General features: G+C 36.3%; 1 protein-coding gene across 3 annotated transcripts in view; it reads right to left on the bottom strand.

Annotated features, from left to right (window-relative positions):
- The window catches only part of cacna2d2a (calcium channel, voltage-dependent, alpha 2/delta subunit 2a), a 236,788-nt gene that overhangs the window by 63,520 nt on the left and 151,765 nt on the right, over positions 1–21,503 (bottom strand). For all 3 annotated transcript variants that reach the window (XM_028447748.1, XM_028447747.1, XM_028447746.1), the window contains exons 7-8: positions 8,644–8,775; positions 8,381–8,438 (exon numbers count right to left, since the gene is read on the bottom strand). In XM_028447748.1, coding sequence (XP_028303549.1) covers positions 8,381–8,438; positions 8,644–8,775 — 190 coding nt within the window. The remainder of the gene's footprint in view (positions 1–8,380; positions 8,439–8,643; positions 8,776–21,503) is intronic.

Here is a 21,503-nt window from a genome sequence, read left to right as displayed (position 1 = left end):
AATCTCTAACTGAACCTCTAACTCTAACTGGCCCAGCAAAAACACAGGCCACTGTTAACACATAAAATCAACAATAAACACCATATACTCTGTAAGCCATATATAATTGACTTCTAATGGTTCTGTCTCACTACACTAACTATGCATCATACTAAGTGAGTATCGCAATATTACCTGGAACCGTGACACTTTGGTATAGTATCGTGGTTACTCATTTTGGTATCGTGACAACTCTACTTGTAACCAGTGTTGGGAACGTTACTTTAAAAAAGTAACTAGTTATAGTTACTCACTACTTGTTCAAAAAAGTAACTGCGTTAGTAACTAAATTACTCTGAAATAAAAGTAACTCATTACCAAGGAAAGTAACTATTTGCGTTACTATTAAAAAAAAAAAAAAAGTTGCTCTATGTCAAATAATTCACATTTTTCAGATGCGTGTATCGTGAGGTGCTTCATTAATTTTGAGTTGCTTACAACAGATGTGGACAAAGTCTTCTCTCCTGGATATAATGAACACTTCACATACACGTTCTTGCCTTTGGCCACAATTAATTTAAAGTAGTGTTTGTATCGTCACCTTAAAAATATCAACTTTTCATCAGACTGCTCCACACTCACCATCTCTGCTGCTTCATCCAATCTGCTCTGTGTGTGTGTGTGTGTGTGTGTGTGCGTGTGTGTGTGTGTGTGTCGCGTGTGCTGGCACGTCGCCTGAGCCAATCATAATCGCTCACCTTGTTTTTAACCCGCCTCCTCTTGCTGGCAAATGTGTAAAAACACTGGCTCTGATTGGCTGCCATGAAACATGACGCCGCCTAAGCCAATGATAATCGCTCACCTTGTTTTTAACTCACCTCCTCACTACAGCTGAGTCAGAAGCCGGGGATGCTTTCAACATTTTATTCAATCAATACATGTAACGCACCGCATTCAATGTTCACTAACAATAACGGCGTTGTAACGGCGTAAAAAGTAATTAGTTAGATTACCCCGTTACTGAAAAACAAACGTTGTTACATAACGCCGTTATTCCAAACACTGCTTGTAACAGATACTACGGCACACCTTTTAACCACAGGAACAGTGAATTAAACCATTTGCCTTCCCCCGTCAACTCTCTCAAAAACTGAGAACAAGAGCACTACAGGAATTTACGACCTAACTGCATGCTTTCCCCCCGTTTGCCAAGAACCAAGGCATAGACACTGCGCTTTTGCTCTAATAATTTACAATCAAAACATTCTAAAAGTGGACACAGATTGTTGATACAAATTGAAATGTATTTTCCCACGCTGTGTCGTTAACTCTTTTATTCACAGGAAACCAGGATATTCTTAGAATAAGGCTACATACAGTAAAGTTACAGTTTAAGGTTTTTATGAATATCTGCCATTAACATTGCAAGCAGTTTGTCATGTTTAGTGTTAAACTGATCAGGAAAATATAATTTGCACTCATCTTGCTTTGAAGGTTATAATCTAACTGTGTTCTAAGTTACATTCATATTTTTTTTCGCATCCACTTATAGAGCACACCCACAGACAAACTACAACCCATGAACCACCCAAAAGCAATCAGACTGTCGCAAAAACGTTGACCAATAGGAACGCTTAAACCACAATAAAGCCGACAGGCAAATTCAAAATCTTTCGATTTTGTCGGTGCAGGTCGCTTAGTAACCCCCACGCGATGTACTTTTTTTTAGATTTGTAAGACCACAATGTTTTATTGTAACAGACTTTAACTAAGCTTGCGCGCTCCAGAGAAGAAAACCTCCACCACAAGAAAGCAAAGCACACTGAAGCTGTAAGAAGTCCACTCAAAGTCAGTTTTCAACCAGTGGTGAAGATCACAAGCCAGAACCAGTTAAAACCTGCTGATTCTGAACGAGCCGTGAAACCCACTGAAAACCTGACCAAGTCTCGAACCGGACACGTCGGACACACTTCGTGGTCCAGAATCGCGACTTACTGCCTCAAACTCTCTTCACCAACCCGTCCATCACAGAGACGGACCACAGACTCCTTCACCAGAACTCAAAGTTTACACTGTGGATCTCTAATTCCAATTGGGCCTAAAAATACTTACAGTCACAGTCTCATCTTCATATAGATCTCATAGTTATCTCTCACACACACACACACACCCACACACACAATTTCTTTCTGTCTTTCTTCTAGCTTTTTACTTTTAAACTGTATATACTCAAGCCTTTATCCTTAGCTTAGTGAGCGTAGCGTTCTTTTAGTTATTGTGTAAATAAGTTTAACTTGTTTGATTAATAAATGTTCATACTTTTTGTCTGTGGTTTATTCAATAATGCAATATAATATGGTTTGTTACTGAAGAGTAGACAGTTTGACAAGAATTCACACCCTGAATGACAAGGTATTAATAACTATTAATAAGTAGTGATTCAAAACACTATAAACTCAATCTTCAATCTACTCTTAAAGGAACCATTTTGCCTCATCTCACCTGGATTAAAGTCCTCCTGGAGCAAAAAAAATACCTTCTCAATGAAGATAATACAGTGTATTACATTCTATACAGTTAAAATGATATACAATAATGTTTGATTTGTAGTGATCATGTAAATGGCAACTTAAAAACAGTTTAAATGAAAATAAAATAAATTAACATCAAGAAATAAAACAGTATCTTGCATCTTCAAATTTTTACACATCTCAGTTTACATGAACACAATGTTTTATAAAGAAGTATTTTTTTTTTTTTAGTTAATGTATTTGAAAGGCTACAAAAATGCTAATTGCTCATTTCTTGCCACACATAAAACATGCATATTTAACCGGCACATTGGTGGTTAAATGAATCTTTCCCTACAAAATTAAAATCTCTATTTTCTTCCAGAATAGTGTTTTAATTGGTTTAGTTATACTACCAGGGATTTACAAATGGTTATATCTTGATTTTATTTGTCATTAATCATTAAACACCTCTGTTAAAAAAAAACCTTTTTTATTTCAATAGTTTTTTAAAGCGATAGGGAGCCATTGCAAAAGAGTCAAAGAGCCACATGAGGCTCCAGAGCCGCAGGTTGCAGACCACTGTTCTAGTGGCACAAATCTCAGCCCGTATTTATGTTTCACACTTTTTCCTTCTTCCATTAAAAATGATGCACTACTTTGTATAAGCATCTGAATTTATTATTATTACTTGTAAATTATTGGGATGGACTTGAACAGAAAAAGAACTATGGGACGTTAAAGTCCCGCAGCTACGTCTAAGTCCAGGATACCACAGCACACCTCTGATGTGTAGCCCATTCCACATACAGTATGCACAACAGTCTACAGGACTATAATCATCTGCAAGCTTTAAAACACAAGATTAAGCATGTGGTCATATTACTGTGACTAAATTATGTTTTTTACGTCACGTACAGGAACATTGTTTGTGTTGCTATAGTGGTGAGTGGCTAATGCATTTCAGTAAACTGTGATATGTCAGCAAAGTCATGTTGGACTCAGGTGACAGTGAAATGCTACCTGAGTTTTGTTAGGTTATTCAAGGGCTACAACGTTCCTGAGCAATACGCTGTCATCACCACAAAAGATGACAGCGTGTCTGCTGCTGGCTTTCAATTGTCGTTGTGCTGCTGCCATGACGAGAACCAGTTAAAGCTTTGACAAGCTCTCCACAACCATTTCAAATGTATTTTCTCCATCTGTTTTTTTTTTTTTTTTTCTTACAGAATCCATTAGGTTTAAAGCAAACTTTGAGTGATTCTCTTCTTACCATCAGTGCTACATGTGCATATTCTGGCTGTTTGTGCATATGTTGGCAGTGATGGATGCTGCCATCTCCTGCTGTCACATGCACACATGACGGGCTTACCTAACCCCACTGGGCCGGGTTTCTAAAGCTCCTGATTGGCTGACTTTACCAGTGAATGTCATAATCATCATTGTGGACTATAATCACACAAGTCTGACCTGACGTATCGTGACACTCCCCACCACGGCCCCGCCACTCAGCACGGCTGGGCACAAGTTGCTAAGCAACAGGCTGAAGAAAGTCTTAAGCCTCCAACATGGGGGGAAACGGGCTCAACAGAAACGACAGTGACCAACATAGAGGACCCAAGGGGTGACAAGGTGTTCCTCTACATCAGGAATGGGCAACTCTATCACAGCGAGGGCCACAAAAATTATGACTGTATCTAATCTGAGGGCCACATTATCAACATTCATGTCAGCATTTAAAATAATGACCTATCTGAGCCTTAATACAGGGGGAAAAAGGTTTTTTTTTATCTTTTCTGTCTTTGTCTGTGGTTTTGTCAGTTTTTATGTATTTATGTTGTAATTATATGTATTTTTCTGTCATTTCTGCATTTTTGTTATTGATTTTTGGAGTCACTTTTTGTATTTTTAGGCTCGAGTGCCATGAGCTGGTGAAGCGCCTCTTGCACTCATAGTGGCCATACTACGAGGGAAGGGGCAGAGCATATGCGAACGCCACGTGCCCGTCAGTGACCAGGGACCCTTGTCACGTGGTAGGAGTGCTCCTGCGCTTTCCGAAAATGTATAGTTCATGGTATTCAAAAAGGAGGAAACTTTGTTATTGGGTTGGATTATTATTCTTTCTTTCTTTCTTCTTGGTTTCCTGGTGTTGGAACAAACTCACCTACTTTTCACCCACTGAACAATTATGTAGAGTCTCAAAAATTTAAACAAAATTCAATCACGCGCTTCTCTAATTTCTGGCTATTTCCGATTTAAAACAAAGGCGGCGCAAGGGGTGGAGCTATTATTTGTAACATAACACAAAGGGCAGCGCTAATAGCTAACGTAACATAAAAGAAGGGGCAGAGCTAATTACTGTAACGTAACACAAAAGGTGGAGATAATAACTGTAACGTAACAAAAGGAGTGGAGTTAATAACTGTAACTTAACACAGGGGGCGGAGCTAATAATTGTAACGTAACACAAAGGGCGGAGCTATTAACTGTAACATAACACAAGGGGCGGAGCTATAAACTGTAACGTAACACAGGGGGTGGAGCTATTACTGTAACAAAACACAAGGGGCAGAGCTAATAATTGTAACAAAACACAAGGGGTGGAGCTATTAATTGTAATGTAACAAACGGCGGAGCTAATAATTGTAAAATTGTAATTGTAACGTAACACAAGGGGCGGAGCTAATAATGGTAACCTAACACAGGGGGCGGGGCTATTAACTGTAACATAACACAAGGGGTGGAGCTATTATTTGTAACGTAACACAAGGGGCGGAGCTATTAATTGCAACCTAACACGGGGCGGAGCTAATAATTGTAACGTAACACAAGGGTCGGAGCTCTACGATATGATTATTGTTGTAATAGGTGCTATATGAATAAAGTTGAATTGAATTAATATTCCATCCAAATTCTTGAAATATCATTTTTGGGGATTTGTTTTGGGGGTCACACAAAATTGGACGGAGGGCGTGGCCCCCGGGCTGCCAGTTGCCCATGTCTGCTCTACATAAAATATCCACCACTTTCTCTGTCTAACCTAATCTGACATGCAGCTACCGCTCAGCAGACGCCCGTGTTTCTTCCTGTCAGCTGTCTCCTCCTCTGTTTACAACACGTGTAGAAGAATAAAACTCAGGTGTACGACACTCGCACTGACAGGGAAGTGATAGGATTGTTGTTGAACATGCTTGCAGTGAGTCCTAATGTGACAGTGCAGCATCAGCGGAGGCTTCGTTCTGCAGTTGTTTTAATTAAACTGTCATGTAAAATCCAAGTCTTATAAGTGTGGATATGCTGTGATTGGTTTGTCTTTTAATTTATGGACATTTACATTTATGTTAATAATTAGAGTGCATAAGTTGGGATCCATCCATCCATCTGCCAAGAAGGTAATACCACCTGCTATTTTTTATTTATTTCATAATTATTATTTTTATTTACATCAGTGAAATGTCAGGTATATAGTCAGCAGGTCTCTCTATCAATGGACTCAGGTCAGATAATAGAGCCCAGAGTTCAAAGCAAACATGGTGATGCTGCTTTTAGTTGTTGAAGTTATGCTGCATTACGTTATAAAATGTTCTAAACTGAAGTTAAACACTTTTCTTTTTTCTACATCTTATGACTGAGAGGGAGATCTTTTATTATTGTATTGCTGATTTAATGTTTTATTGTGCACAACTGTAACATCACACTGCACTCCCAGTACCTTAAAATAGCCGACTCTTCCGCACCTTTTCCATTGTCTTACCCTGACTCCCTCTTCCCTGTTCCCTTACCCCTCACCTAGGTGTAACACTGCCCTCTCTTTTTATACTCTCCCTTTAAAAAAGGGACAACTATACAATAAAACAAAATACATTAATTTTATAATATAACATGCATTGTTGTCACAAAAAATATTACAATACATGTAGTGTTGACCTTTAATAGCATGTGCAGACAAGGTGAAAAAAACAGTTTTTATTGTTGATTTTTTAAACTCTTTTTTAATCATGCAGACCACATTAAATGCATATGAAATGCTCTAAATACATTTGTCAAGCCTTGCCTGCCAAAGAAAAGCTACATTATTATAAATAATGTGAAAGGTTTTTCTATTCGTTTGGTCTGAGCTAACAACACGAGCCGCGCTGGCCTGACCTCAAACCGCCATTCAGGTTGAGCTGGACGGAGACAGCTATGAAAATGTGGGTCAGGTCAAGTCAACATCGCTGTCATTATTATGTACAGTTCACTCCAGCCGGTAACCAGGTAACAGAAAAGTGCTTTCACAAAGTCAACGTGACAGAGGCAGCTGGATTGAAAGCTGAAGGGTGGACAGGGAGCTTGAGCAGACGGGTGTTTGGCCCATCGCAGCCTAATTCTGTCCAGCCCATCATTCTGTACAGGTATCAAGGATAAATATAAACAATATTGTTTTTGCACATCCTTGCTCATCAAGATATATGGGGGTCAGTAAACAGCGTGAACCTGGTCAAACATACAATACATGTCTTTTCAACTCCAAGCCTGATGTACGCAGCAGATAAAAACACTGTAGATGCATTCTAATCCTCAAGAGATAAACAAAGTTACGTTTTATTTATTTGGATCTACTTGAGCTCTGAAGACAATATTGTAGTTCTGAGCACAAATCATTAATTAACTAAATTATCTAACATATTAAACTAATAAAACTAATTTAAACTATTTTGTAATGTTATTACAGTCAGGATAAAATTAGCTGATCATTATAGTTATATACTGTACTAGTCGTGGATTTTGTTGTTAAAAGACAGAAGCAGAAGTTGCAGTTTTGTGTGTCTTTTTCATTGTTGTGTGGCAATGAAGTACTGAGCTTTAGGCTATATAATATATTGTATTTAGTATTTTATAGTTTTTATCTATTCATAGGAAAGAACACCTATAATCAGGAAGTAGCAGCCGCAGAAAAATGATGTACAGGCATAAGATGTTATGCCTTGAAAACAGAATTAAAGTTTCAGACAATTAATAAATAAGCATTAAGTAAATATATAGTGCATAGTGTGCAAAACCAGTGGAGCAAAACTGGTAAATCTGTTAATCCGCTATCTACAAATTAACTCACAAGACTCCCAGACACAATTATAAAGTTTATAGATAAAAGGTTTACCTATACTTTATTTTGTTTAGTGTAAAATGAGTTTGATCTTGTGCCATCTTTGATACTTTATCGTTTTGGTAATATGTGTCTTAAAAAAAAAAAAAGAAGACAAAAATACAAAAATATTTTTTTCATCTTTTTAAAGTGAAAAGCATTTTGCGATGGACTTGTTTGTAAAGTGCTGAATATAAAAATTGTTTGTTTTTTTTAATATATAAATTTTTTTAAAAAAAGGCTTGTCAGCTATGAGCTGTATAAGTGTATTTATTACATTTGGGATTAAGTCCAGAGAACAAAAAAAAGATTCTTAAGCTTTGGACAATCTGCTCTAAGTCATTAAATCTAACATATTAATCTGTAAGATCATGATTTACACATTATATAGTGTGCCAACTTGCATCTTGTGGTGTGTTAACAACCTTTAAAAATAAATAAATGAATATTTATAACCTGAGCTGTTCTTTATAATACATTTAATATTTTACTTCTGCATAAATGGCATTGCCTGCGGTTATCGTTGTAGAAGGAATGTAATTCTATTACTATTTGATTACTTCATAATAATATGATGACTTCTTAAGGCCTTAGGCTTAGCTTATACTTAAACAATATTTGAACAAACATATTCAATTATGAATCAACTTTTAGTAGAAGATGTTTACTCTTTGTCCTGAAATATCCTTTTCCAAACTACATTTAAGTTCCGTTGTGAATTGACAGCTGTGGTTAAAAACAAGGTCTCTCAAAAGGCAGCACTTACCAGGGTCTTCTGCGGACATCGTAAAGGTCAATCTTGTTTGGTGCCCTCCATGGAGTGGCTGCAGAGAGGAGGGAAACAGGCTATACAGTCTGTGGGACATTTCAGAGCAGATTAGATCAAAGTAATCATAATTTCATTTTGTCTATCGTGTTACCAGTACAGCCATCTGATAAGAGATAGCCAATATTCTTCAAACGTGGATCCCTGCAGGGTCAATTTAGACTTTATCTTGCTGTGAGTTATAAGGCCGGATGCTGACTTACCTGGGTAGTAGCGAGTCACGCCCGTTGCACTGCCGAACACCTGCCAACGGAGAGAGCTGTCCTCCCGACGGTTCTCAATGAAGACTCTTTCCAACGCCTGGGTCCAGTTTAGTTCATTAAGGATGACGGGCGCTGCAACAAGACACGAGGAGAACGCAGGCATCATGAGCCACAATGTTTAGTTGACAACTGATATTCCACAGATCATTTCTAATATTATATGGGTTTATATTTGTCATTATAAGCTACAAAGAAAAGTCCAACTGCATTATACAAAAGTTGAAATATGTCTACTGTATGTATGTAAAAGCAATTTTATTAACGTGCCTGAATATTTTTTATTTTTCTCTTACTTAAAGATATAGATTGTAGGGATGTGAATCACCAGTTTCGTGGCAAAACAATATTAATTCTCAGTACAAATGAGCGATATTTGTCAATATCACAGTGTGCCACAATTCAATTTTGATTTGGTTTAATCCAGGCGTTTGATAAATTTAAGACAATGTTATATACAATTTTTTTCTTCTATTTATTGTTTATTTAACAGGGAGATTGTACAATATCTGCAGTCTCTGGGCAGGTAACTAAATAGAAATACAGGACAGAAAAACAGGACAGTTCATAGTAACAATTGACAAACAGAATACAATTCAGATGCAACAGCATTATAAAGTTATAAGAGCTATAAGATCTAATTCATTGAATAACATTTCACCTAAAGCTAGAAAAATGACAAATCAGTTTTGCATTTTTGACAATTTTATCGCTGAAATATTTTAGACATCTAAATGACAATCATTGTTTTCAACAAAAAGGCATATTCTAAAGAGGATGATGTTGATTGATAGTTTGAGTTTCTATGGATTTGATTGGATAAAAACTAGGGCTGCACGATTTTGACAAAAAACCGAATTGAGATTTTTCTGACAGATAATGCAAGTGCAATTCCGTTTTCGATTTTTAAAAATAGTTTATACATTTAAATGCATATGTGTTTTAATTTTGTCCAAATTCCGTTTTATTTTTATTTTTTTTTCCAAATTCTGTTTTCCACATCATTTTATAAAAATTCTGTCTTTTTAGAAATTTTAATATATTTTTTCAGAAAATTCATTTTTAACTCACGTGAGGAAACAAAATAAATACCAATAAATAAAAAACCCCAAAAATAAAATAATAAAAAATAAAGTCAGATTTCCGCATTCAATGGTAGATTCCGTTTTCATTGGTCAATTCCATGATTCCGTTAACGTGTAGTTGTTGTTAGCGCACTCAACTGAGGGGTAACTGAGACTCGCTGCAGTGCATACAAGCTTGAGTCCTGTTACCGTCTCTGATTGGCCAGCAGCTCAGGAAGGCGGTTCTCGGCATTTCTGACTGGTGAACATATATATCACTCAAATGATGGAGACAGAAGAAAGACACTCAGCGTCTGAGGTTACGCTATCGCAGTAGTGAAAACAATATCAATGTGATTGAGGTTAATTGTTCAGCCTTAATAGAAACGCAGACGCAAAACCAGAAATGACCTGCTGCAAACATGCTGCACAATAAAGTATGAATTATATGAACAGATGTTCTGTTTTCTCTGTATTTAACATTAGTAACCCAAAGGTGGACCCTCTGCCATAAACAACCTTGACTGTGCCTACAGACGTAAGCTGAGAACATAAAAATGCATGAATGCAGTCGGCTCGGCCAGAGTTGGCCGTCTGAGCACAGCATTAGTCTAATCTGGGCGATCTCTGTGGAGCTCAAAGGGGGAAAGTAAGATGACCTTGGTCAAGGTCGTGGGATGTGTCACTCTCAGCATGCGGATAAAGAGGCCACCGCTGACTTATTGAATGCAGAATCGTATATATGTCAAAAGGCCAGGAGCGTGTGTAGATTACAGGTTGTGGGTGGTTGGGGAGAGATGAATGTTGTTTAAGGAAACAGGACAGACTGGGTGGACATGTGTGCAGTAAAACACATTTGAAATGTTGAAATCTAAGGGCATATATGGATTATTATTCATGGTTTCTTTTTTTTAACATAGTAAAATTAAATGTCCAATAGCTCTTATTTACCCATAATAAAATATATTCAGGTCAACTTTCTCACAGCCTATTTTTTGGAACAGTTTTAGAACATCTGATTTCAACTTAATCTACATCTAACAATAACACAAGCAAGTACGTAAGCGATGACACAAATTAAATATAAATAACCAGGACACTCAGATTAACACCAGTTTGACCAAAATGCACCAAATCTAAATAATTAACAAATAAGAATAATTCTATTTTAAATATTAAACCTAATACACAGTAAGCAACTCATACATATACCTAATAAATCAAATAAATAGACACAATAGACCCCTAAAAGTTAAATAATAATAATGAATAAATCAATTATCTTGAACATAATTTGTATTGCTTTATATCAGCAGTAAATGTCATCTTTAACTAACTATAATAACTGATCGTTTCATTTTTAAATGTAAAACATTTTCTAATTAAAATAATACTATAAGATTTAAACACTTTGAAATCTATGGTTTGACCTTTAAATATAATTTGTGTGTGTCTTTATCTTTGATGAGCTCATGTTTGACCCTGACAGTCACACACGTCTTAGTAAAATAACAAAAGTAGACACACGTCACAGCCATGTGCAGCCAAACACTAGATAACAACTTAGAATAAAAATGCTGAGAAAACAATGTTCGGGACGACTGACGCCTACAGCTGTGAGTTAGATGAGTGCCTGTTATTTCCTATTGATTTGATATTATTGTTGATTCATTTTCTGTTCATCTGTAATAAATTGATTGATTGATTCAGCAAAAAAAAAAAAAAAAAAAAAAACTCTGACTATGTCTCACTGTATGCAATCTCAGGCACTGAATACGAGAGTATCTCAAAACCCTAACAATATCTACAGTGTGAATTGATGCATAGTTCCAGCACGCAACTCTTATTTGAAGCTGAACTAATGACAACACCAAATTGCAGCACAATAAATTAGAGACAGCAAAGTTAGTCATAGTCTTTTGAATAAAATGCAACTTAGTTTTAGCCAATATGTAGTTACCAGGAGTTATAATAATAATAATAATAATAATAATAATAATAATAATAATAATAATAATAATAATAATAATAATAATTTTTGAGTAAAATACAACTTAGTTTTAGCCAAAATTTAGTCACCATATAAAAACAAATAAAAATAAAAATAATAATAAGACATTTTATCTGAAAGTGCTTATCAAGACACTCAAAAGTCACTTTACACTTTGCTAAAATGTTATAGTTTAGTTTCAGTTAACTAAATGACATTAAGATTTTAATCAACTAAATCTGTTACAGTTGTAGTCGACTAAAATATAAAACATAAGACTTGATGCGTTGGATGGTATAAATGTTTGTAAATACATACAGACAGATTTAATGTGATCAAAGCTTAAGACCACATGAGTTCTGATATGATTTTGTCCCATATGAAAAAATTATAGCTCTGTTACACTGTAATTAGTTGACAAAAAAATCAACATATTTTGATTTATTTTTGTGTACTAATTTAAAAAAATATATATATTATTTTGATTAGTCACAGCCTCGTTACTGTCACTTCAAAAATGTAGTCGACCAAAACTATGACGAAAAAACATTTAGTCAACAAAATTGACACTGATACACAAAGAATCTTAATACTCAGTGTTCTCAGTGTTGAATAGCTAAACCCCGGGTCAGAAATTAGGGAGTGATTAAAGAGGAAACAAGGCGAGGAGCTGAGCTGCAGACAACTTCACTAACTCCTCTGATTAAATTATGCAGCCAACCAAAGCTAGATAAGCCTCCTTTGAATTTCACACAAATAAACCATCGTCTTCCACTTTCAATTATTGCTCAATGGCTGATGATGGTTTAGGGAGGAAAAAAATACAACACTGGCCCCCAGCCCCATTCACAGCTCATATATAGCTTCAGTGTACACTGACACACACACAGAAGGAAACCAACGCTGCTGCTTTAGACCACAAAAAACTAAATGTGATTGCTGGTCGCGCTATTATACTATTTACACATACAATGGAAGCTAACAACACAGCTTTTTTTTAATTGTTGGAGCCCTCCATAAAAAGTCATTCCAACTGATTGCCACCCCATACTGCCACACAATCACAATTCATACAGAAGGAATACAGTTCGTCACCTGGCAACCTGGAAACACTCTTTTGTAGTTAAACTGTGGCTAAAGAACAAAGACTGGAGCATTACTATGATAATCTCCAGTAGCCTTTAAAAGAAATCCGCACACGCACACGCACACGCACTGAGAGAACATGTAGACGAGAGATTCTCATTCCTGCAAACCAACATGTTCAGAGTTGGGGGTCAAATATAACGTATGTTTTGGGGATTGAATTTTCCATTCAGAAAAGGAAATTGAAAAACGTGAAAAAAAAAAACGAGTGGTTATTTGATTTTCATTTTCAAATTGAAAAACTAAAATTGAAATTCAAGAAATATTTCTTCATCAGGGTCAAGAAGGGATAAAGAAACTTTTAAAAATTGGTTGATTTTTAATTTTTGCTTCTAAAACAAAAAAAAAAAAAGAAATACCAGAGGACAAAAACAAAAAATGGTTTGTTTTTCATTATGGTGAGACGGGAAGTTGTTCTTTTCAAGATAAGAGCACATATATGAAGACGCTGCTGTTTTTCTGGTGCCAAAATATATGAATTATAGCAAAACAAGGATTGTCATCTGCAGAAATTGTTGCAAAAATATTGCATCAAAGTGGGAGTGGGAGTTTTTCAGTAAGACTGTTGAGGAGATTTTGCACAGACAATGATTTAATCTGACTCACTGATATTTGTAATATGTGCAATATATTTGTAGCAATTTCTGCAGATGATTTCAAAAATGATTTCGGAGTACGGTTCCAAAGACATTTTAAACAGTAGGGAAAATATAGATATAATTCATATATTCTGGCACCAGAAAAACAGCAGCGTCCTCATATGTGCTCTTATTTTGAAAATAACAACTTCCGGTCTCAACATAATAAAAAAAGGCTTTTTTTTGTTTTTGTCCTCTGATATTTCTGTTTTTTGGTTTTAGAAAAAAAAAAAATGAAACTAAACCTATTTTTAAATCTTTGTTTATCCATTCTTGACCATGATTTTGGTATTTTGTTTTTCAATTTCCTTTTCTGAACGGAAAATTCAATGACCAAAACATACACTGACCCTGTTGTAATCATAATTGAATTGTCTAGTTTAGATATTTAATTTTGAAATTGTAATTGGCATGGAAATTATATCAAACCTGTCAATTATAATGTAATTCAATACAAACCTTTGGGATGAAAAACAAATTAGATGATCGATAATATTTTTTTTTGTGTCAAAACTGACCCGTTAGCATAAGAGATGCTAACAGAAAGCTAACACAAGAGGAAGGTTACGTTTTATGGCGTTATTTATTTCTGACTCAGTAATTGTGATTAATTGTGATTGAAATTTAGTAATTGAGAAGATAATTGTAACAGACTTTCAGGGGATAAATAATAATCATAGTTTAATTGTAATTGGTAAAAATGCTGCACACTTGTAATCCTAATTGAATTGGAATTGAACATGGAAAGTGTAATCGACCCCAACCCTGGTCTCTATACTTAGCCTGTTTTTGATTCCACATAATTGTATAATGGAACTCAAGAAACATGTTTTATTAATAATCCACAGGACTATCGAGACCTAAATAAATAAGTGCAGTCCTTATTTTATGTCAACCATAAAAACTTAAGTCTCTCCTTCCTTTCCACTGGATGCTCGAGTAAACTCTTGTGGTATATAGAATGTAATACCAGACAGATCAAAAGCAGAATAACACTGCAGTAGCACAGTGATAAACTCCTGTTTCATGTGTGATTCTGTGAACACAACAATAACAGCCCTGACAGCAGCACAGTTAGTTAGAGGACGTGAAAGTCAAATGGCTGCCATCAACACTGAAGGAAGCTCCTTGAAAGGTTCCTCCATAAAGATTCTGAGCAAGAAGGAAGAATGGGGGAATAAAGAGCCACACAAATGGGAATAGATGTACAAAATTACATAAGTGAGGGGCTGCATTTACAGCAAAGTGCCCAGATACCTACTCACTGGCTGAAGAAAAGAAAGGAGAGAGAAACTCAAAACTAACAAAATTTAACCAAGTGAAAGCTTTTTAGCACCAGAAACACTATAAGTAATTTAATAATATGCATATTCAGCCAAATCAGATGTCTCTATGATGGCTAACTGTGATGGAAAACTTTCTGCGTATATATCCCATTTACAACAAATATTCTAAACATTTTTTACAGCTTTTACAGAAATGTAATATATACTGTGTTTACATTTTCTACTACAATCACTCCTCACCAGTGACGTGCAGTCAGGGTAGGCAAGGTAGACAGTGCCTACTCAAGGGTGATTTGATATTTTGATTATTTTTTTTAATTAGAATATAATTATAAATTATTTACTTTTCAATTTCTGATAGCCGTTTGAAAGTGTCAGCATTTTGTGCTTTTCATAGCTAAAATGAATAAACATTGCTATTTCCTGGTACGGCAGAGACGCTGCACAGTCTCACTCTGCTGTAAGGCAGGAGGAGGAGCCAGGAGGAGGCCACACCCTCTCCCAAAGGCACATTGCTGCTCTGCCTCTAGCTCCATAGCGTGTTTTTATGTGTCAATTCCCCAAGATGAAAACCATTTACGTAAAAAGGCAGCTCTCTACGCTGCCTTTGGACGTAACTGTGCTATGCTAAATGCTATACGTACATTCACGGTGCATTAGTGAATTAATCCAGCGTGGCCGCTGCTGCTACGTTCTCTAGCTAGCGGGCGGGATAACACTACAGGCAGGATGACAGCACTAGAGACGATAGAGAAACTTTCTTTTGAGGAAAAACGACAGCTTTTAAAAGATGGGAGACCAACACCTGAGTTACTAGACCTTCAGCAAAGGTAAGGTCAGAAAATTGTTCATACTTTCCACAGTGAAAGGAAGGATAGGCTTTGTGGATGCACTTCACTGAGGCTGTTCTGAGATGTTATTGTTGTTGTTGTTTTTGTCATTTTCTCTGTGTTTCTGTGTTTACAACACAAGCAACGGATGCTCTGCCGTATCATGAGATATATCTTGTTGGGAGAGTATGGAGGCTATATTAAATAATTGTTTATGTTTCTTTAATGGTGTTTTACGATGTTTATTTTGTTAGATTAACACTTGCCAGCAGAAACATATGGAATTGTCATTGATGTTGACATTGGTGGTCTCAATTTGCAACGCCCTGCCTACCCTACGCTAGTGCTCACGCCACATCACTGCTCCTCACAAACTTCTGTCCATCTCATGTTTAGATGCAATAGTGCTAATATGATTTTTTAATTGCAACCAGGGTTGGGGTCAATTACATTTTTCAGTTACAATTACGTTTTCAATTACCAATGTTCACTTACAGATCAATAACAATTACAGTGACTAGCATTTTTTCCCTACTACAATCTAATTGCAATTATTTATATCCTCAGAAAATCTATTATAATTACATTCTTAATTACTAAAGTTCAATTACAATTAATCACAATTGTGTTAGCTTTCTGTTAGCATCTCTTATGATAATGGGTCCTAATTCAGCTGTAAAATACACTAAAGACAAATATTTATCATCTAATTTCTTTCCCATCTATTGTTTACATTGTTAGGCTTCCTAATCAATGGAAATATAGGTTGAATTATTTTTGGCGTGGGCATCTGATTCTTTTTTGTGTCAGTATACACTTAGATTTAAAAATTTGTATATATATTTTAAGAAATACACACGTAACTATGGCGACAGAGGTGTAAAGAGTACTGATATATCCTACTCAAGTAGAAGTACAAGTAAGTTATACATAAAATACTCAAGTACAAGTAAAAAGTAGCTAAATTAAATATTACTCAAAGTAAAAGTTACTGGTTACTTTCACCCTCCATGTTTTTTTTTTTTTGTCATAAATCTTGCCATGGTTCCCTTGCATACAGTAAACATCTCATTCTTAAACTTAAAAAGGAAAAAAAAAACAAGTCTTGCACAATTGTAACTTAATTTATTTTTCACAAAGGCATCTGTACAAAATAAAATATTTGTTAAAACAAACAACTCTTAAGAAAATAAAATTACACCAACTAATTCAATTCAAAATTTAAAAAAAGTATAGCTACACTTATGAACTCAAACTGAGAAAATAACCAGCATTAAGTGCTGTTTTGGCGTGGTGCATTACATTTGATCTGGTTGGTCAGCTATGATGTGATGCATTTGATTGTTGTCTGCGATTTTTGAAGTTTCACAATGTCCATTGATAATTTTAAATCAAGAAATAATCATTTACTCAGTTCCGGTTGGGTGTAGAAATGTAACAAATGACTTCTTTTATAATGTACTTAAAGAGTAACTAAACCCCTGCTTTCTCCTGACCTGCCACTAGGAGGGAAATGCAAAAAAATGTCTTAATTATGGACGGGGCTCCTGGAGCAGTTAGGACACGCCCAGTCTCTATTACAAAATCTCCAATGAACAATCTATGCTATGTTAACTAGCTAGTCATTACTCAATATACCTCAATTCACTCTTCTCTCAGTCAAACCAATTCACCACAGATTGTAGAGCCCACAGGTGCTAGTTTTTATAAAAAGGGCGGGGCAAACAGTGCTTGTTTGTGATGTAAGATGGTCCTAAAACGTCACAAGATATTGTTCTTAGCCAATAGAAAAAATCAATTGTAATAGCTGGGATTCAACCCATAGAGGGCAGTCACTCTGACATTTTACAACAAAAATACTAAATTAAAATACTTTTACAAAAATGTTAAAAGTTGGACCAGGATGAATTAACAGCATTGCTTAATACCCAAATACATATGTATTCAATATTAAAAAGTGGGTTTGGGGTTTAGTTACTACTTAAGTACAAGTGAACATACTGATTTAGAAACAGACTCAAAAAAGTACAAGTACCCATAAATGCAACTCAATTTCAGTAATGTGAGTACTTGTAATCCCTTACTTTTACCTCTGTAAGGCGTTAACACACGTCTGAAAATGATCCATGCAGAAAAAGAGCGAGTACATCTGAGATAAAAGAACAACAGTGAACTAATTCTCTTTGATTTATTTGGTTAGGATATGTGGTGACTTCTCTGGACAGTTGATAAAAAGACAAATTTCCCCAGGGGGGAAATGTGCTCACACAGGGAGACAGGACCGGGGGGCGCTGCGCCGGTCCCATCTTTCACATGAAATGCAGCTCTCTGTGATATCTCTAGAGGTAATTCATCAGCCTGCGCTTCCCCCCTGACATTTAGAGCACCTTTGGCTTTGCCCCCCTTTTGTGGAGCAAGACTGCACACCAAGTGGGAGAACAATTATGAGCTGGATTTATGGAGCATCTCCACACGAGATCATTCGTCAGCTCCACTCAACCCACCCACAATCATCTTTACCCTGCAACCCCACCCCCGTGCACACGTAACGGACATTATTCACGCCAATGCACTGGAGATAAAGAGCTATCCACACGCTGATCTGGGCCTTCTGCCCTGTATTAATTCAACATCACTGAAACGATTGCCTGCTTTCCCTCCAACAAACATACATCATGGGAAAGAAACAACGCATGAATCCCTCGGAAGAAATCCATAATGGTAATTGAGCCAAGCTCATTAGCTGAGTGTCTTTGAAGAGACCTATTAACGCTGTCATTGCTGTTAAGCTTTTTACATATTCTACCTTTTAAGCAGAGTGAATTAGTGGCAGTGGTGTAGTCTTATTTGTGTTGACAGAGAGGTGACATTAGTCAAGCAGACAGGCTAGAAAACACTAAAGACTTAGTGGATTAATACTGACAATATAATTTACTAATCTCACACGTAAACCAGAAACAGAGACGAAGAGAGAGAGAGAGAGGGGGTTAATATAACCCTTTTAGGTAATAAACAAGAAAAGCTTTTGTTACATTTAAATGTGTAAAACCAATGTTTTCTCAGTTACTCTGATATTCAGCAGCTTTAGTTTGTTGACATTTCTAGACACTGCTTATATTCATTTCCAGTGCTTGAATAGTACCTGTAGTGAAATAATGTAAATAATAATGTAGATAACATAAACATTGTTTAATGTGTCACTACTATTAATAAACACCTTTTAATAATAAAAAAAAAAACACATTAAAAGGACATTTTAGAGCAATTTTATACCGTCTGGCTACTAAAAATTAAATCTTGAATGAAATAAATAAAGGAATAATACAAATGAAGAAGAAGCGTATTAATTTAAATTCTGGCTCTATAGTAAACAATGCAAAACTACATAATAGTTCCTTTTCTTTTTAAAAGTGCAACTGAAAATGTATTTTGTGCCTTAACAATTGGACTTTAAAAAAAAAAACAAAACAAAAAAAAAAAACAGTCTGCACAGTATTTATGTCAGCATCCAATGTGAACATATTTAAATCTAAGTTAAAGGCACTTTTTTTCCTCTACTGCGTATGATTGAGAGAGAGATTTTTGGTCATGTTGTTGATGTAATGTGTTTGTTGATGATTTCAATTGATTTTACTGATGATTTAAAATGCCCTTATTGATTTTAAACAATTGAATGTTTTATCATGTAAAGCACAATGAGTTGCCTTGTGTATGAAATGAGCTATTCAAATAAATTTGCTTTGCCTTGTCAGATATTAGTTTGGACCAGCAGAGGGCGCTGGTAACCCAGTGGTCGGTTGGCATGCAGATATCCTTGCAGTGAAGAAGAGATGCTATGCTAGCAGACAGAGCTAATAGAAAAACGTGACTTTTACAGATATTCACGTAATATTACAGATATTCTTTCACTGCTAAAGGGGTAATGAATCATTTATGAACATGTTTAAGGTAGATGGCGGCCAGAAAGAAAGTAGTAGCAGATTCCACCCGCTCCCTACACTTTTAGACGAGAAGGATATATAGCGCCCTCCGCTGTTTAAAAAAAGTACTGCGATTCAATTTTCAGAGCATCGATGTGAATTGTGATACCTATGAATCGATTTTTACGATTAATCGTTACATCTCTATTGGTAATACATTGAACACATTTTTGTTATATACATTTTCACTACAGGTACCCTTTAAAACAGATTCATAATGCTAGTTAACTAAAAACAAAACAACTAAAAATTCTAATATTGCTAAATTGTAGGTCGATCATTCAAAACAGGAGAAACATTTTATTTATTAGCAATTAATAAATAAAAGTAATAAAAGTCTAAAACAACATTTGTTCCAACTGTGGCGACTGTATTAACCCTCCTGTTGTCCTCGGGTCAAAATGACCCGCCACTGTGTTAAAAGCCAAAAAAAAATCCCCTAAACGATATTTTTTTAACTTGAAATTTTATGACTTTTCCTAGATTGGCATCAACAGTAGAAAAAGTGAAATGCTGCTTTTATTCACATTTCCATGTAAGCTGTACAAAAAAAGGTACAAAGGTGGTCTTCGGGTCAAAATGACCCGTGAGGCAAAAAGAGTTGAAATCAAGGTCACAGAGTTATTTACACACTACAGAATGTTACAATGTTTAGTTGTGTCTCAGATCAATCAGTAGCAGAAGTAAAGAAGACAAATCAGGTGGGCTTCTCGCGGACAGCTTTGATCAGTCTCAGATCAATTAGTAGTAAACGTGAACAAGACAGTAGCAGACGAAAACAACACAAAGGCGTTCTCGCAGACTGCAGAGCTCTTTTTCTGTGGATTTCCAGAGGTTATAAAGGTGCTGCAGATGACACGACCCCGAATTCTGTCTGTGCTGAAGCCATGAGTGTGCGTTTTAACGTTGGAGAGGCTCTAGAGCTGAGTTTTTCAGATGTCCAGCAAGACAACTCTAATTCAGAAGAGGAAGTGGAAGATGTATCAGAAGAAGAAGATGGGGAGGAATATAACCCAGAGCATGATGAATCACCTTCAGAAGAAGAAAACCCTGAAGCTAAAAGAGAGACTTTCCTTTCAAAAAATGGCAAAATAACATGGTCCTCAGCAGCATATGACCAACACGGCAGGCATGCAGAACAAAACGTCATAAAGATGACCCAAGGACCTACAAGGTATGCCGTTTGTCATGCCCATGACATTATCTCTACCTGTTTATCACACCTGCAATAGAAAAAATAATCCTGGAGACGACAAATATGGAGACAGCTGGAAAAAGATGGATGAGACTGACCTGCAGGCCTACTTAGCAGGCCTATGGAATCAAGTCATGGGTGGCTTGCGATGCCAAATCAAGCTATGCTTGGAAAATGCAAGTTTATACCGGGAAGCCGACCAGTGGATGCCCAGAGAAGAACCAGGGGATGCGAGTTGTGCTTGATGTGACAGAGGGACTGAGGGGTCACAATGTGACATGTGACAATTTCTTCACCTCTTATGAACTCGGACAGCAGCTCCTGAAGAGGAAGATCACCATGGTTGGTACAGCTCGAAAGAACAAGCCTGAACTCCCACCTGCACTGGTTGCATCAAAGGAGAGAGAGGTCTTCTCAACAAAGTTTGCCTTCACGCCCACCACCACTCTAGTTTCTTACCTACCAAAGAAAAACAAGAATGTAGTTCTTCTGAGCACACTGCACGCAGAGGGTGACATTAGCGATCGTGAGGACAGGAAGCCAGTCATCATCCTAGACTACAACCGCAACAAAGGAGGTGTGGACAACCTAGATAAGGTGATTGGAACATACAGCTGCAGAAGGATGACTGCCCGCTGGCCCCTGGTCATCTTCCACAACATCATTGATGTTTC

Source organism: Gouania willdenowi, chromosome 5 (genome assembly GCF_900634775.1).
Source record: "Gouania willdenowi chromosome 5, fGouWil2.1, whole genome shotgun sequence".
NCBI classification, from domain to species: Eukaryota; Metazoa; Chordata; class Actinopteri; order Blenniiformes; family Gobiesocidae; genus Gouania; species Gouania willdenowi.
The sequence above is the reverse complement of the archived record's forward strand: the minus strand, read 5'-3'. Positions and strand labels throughout refer to the sequence as shown.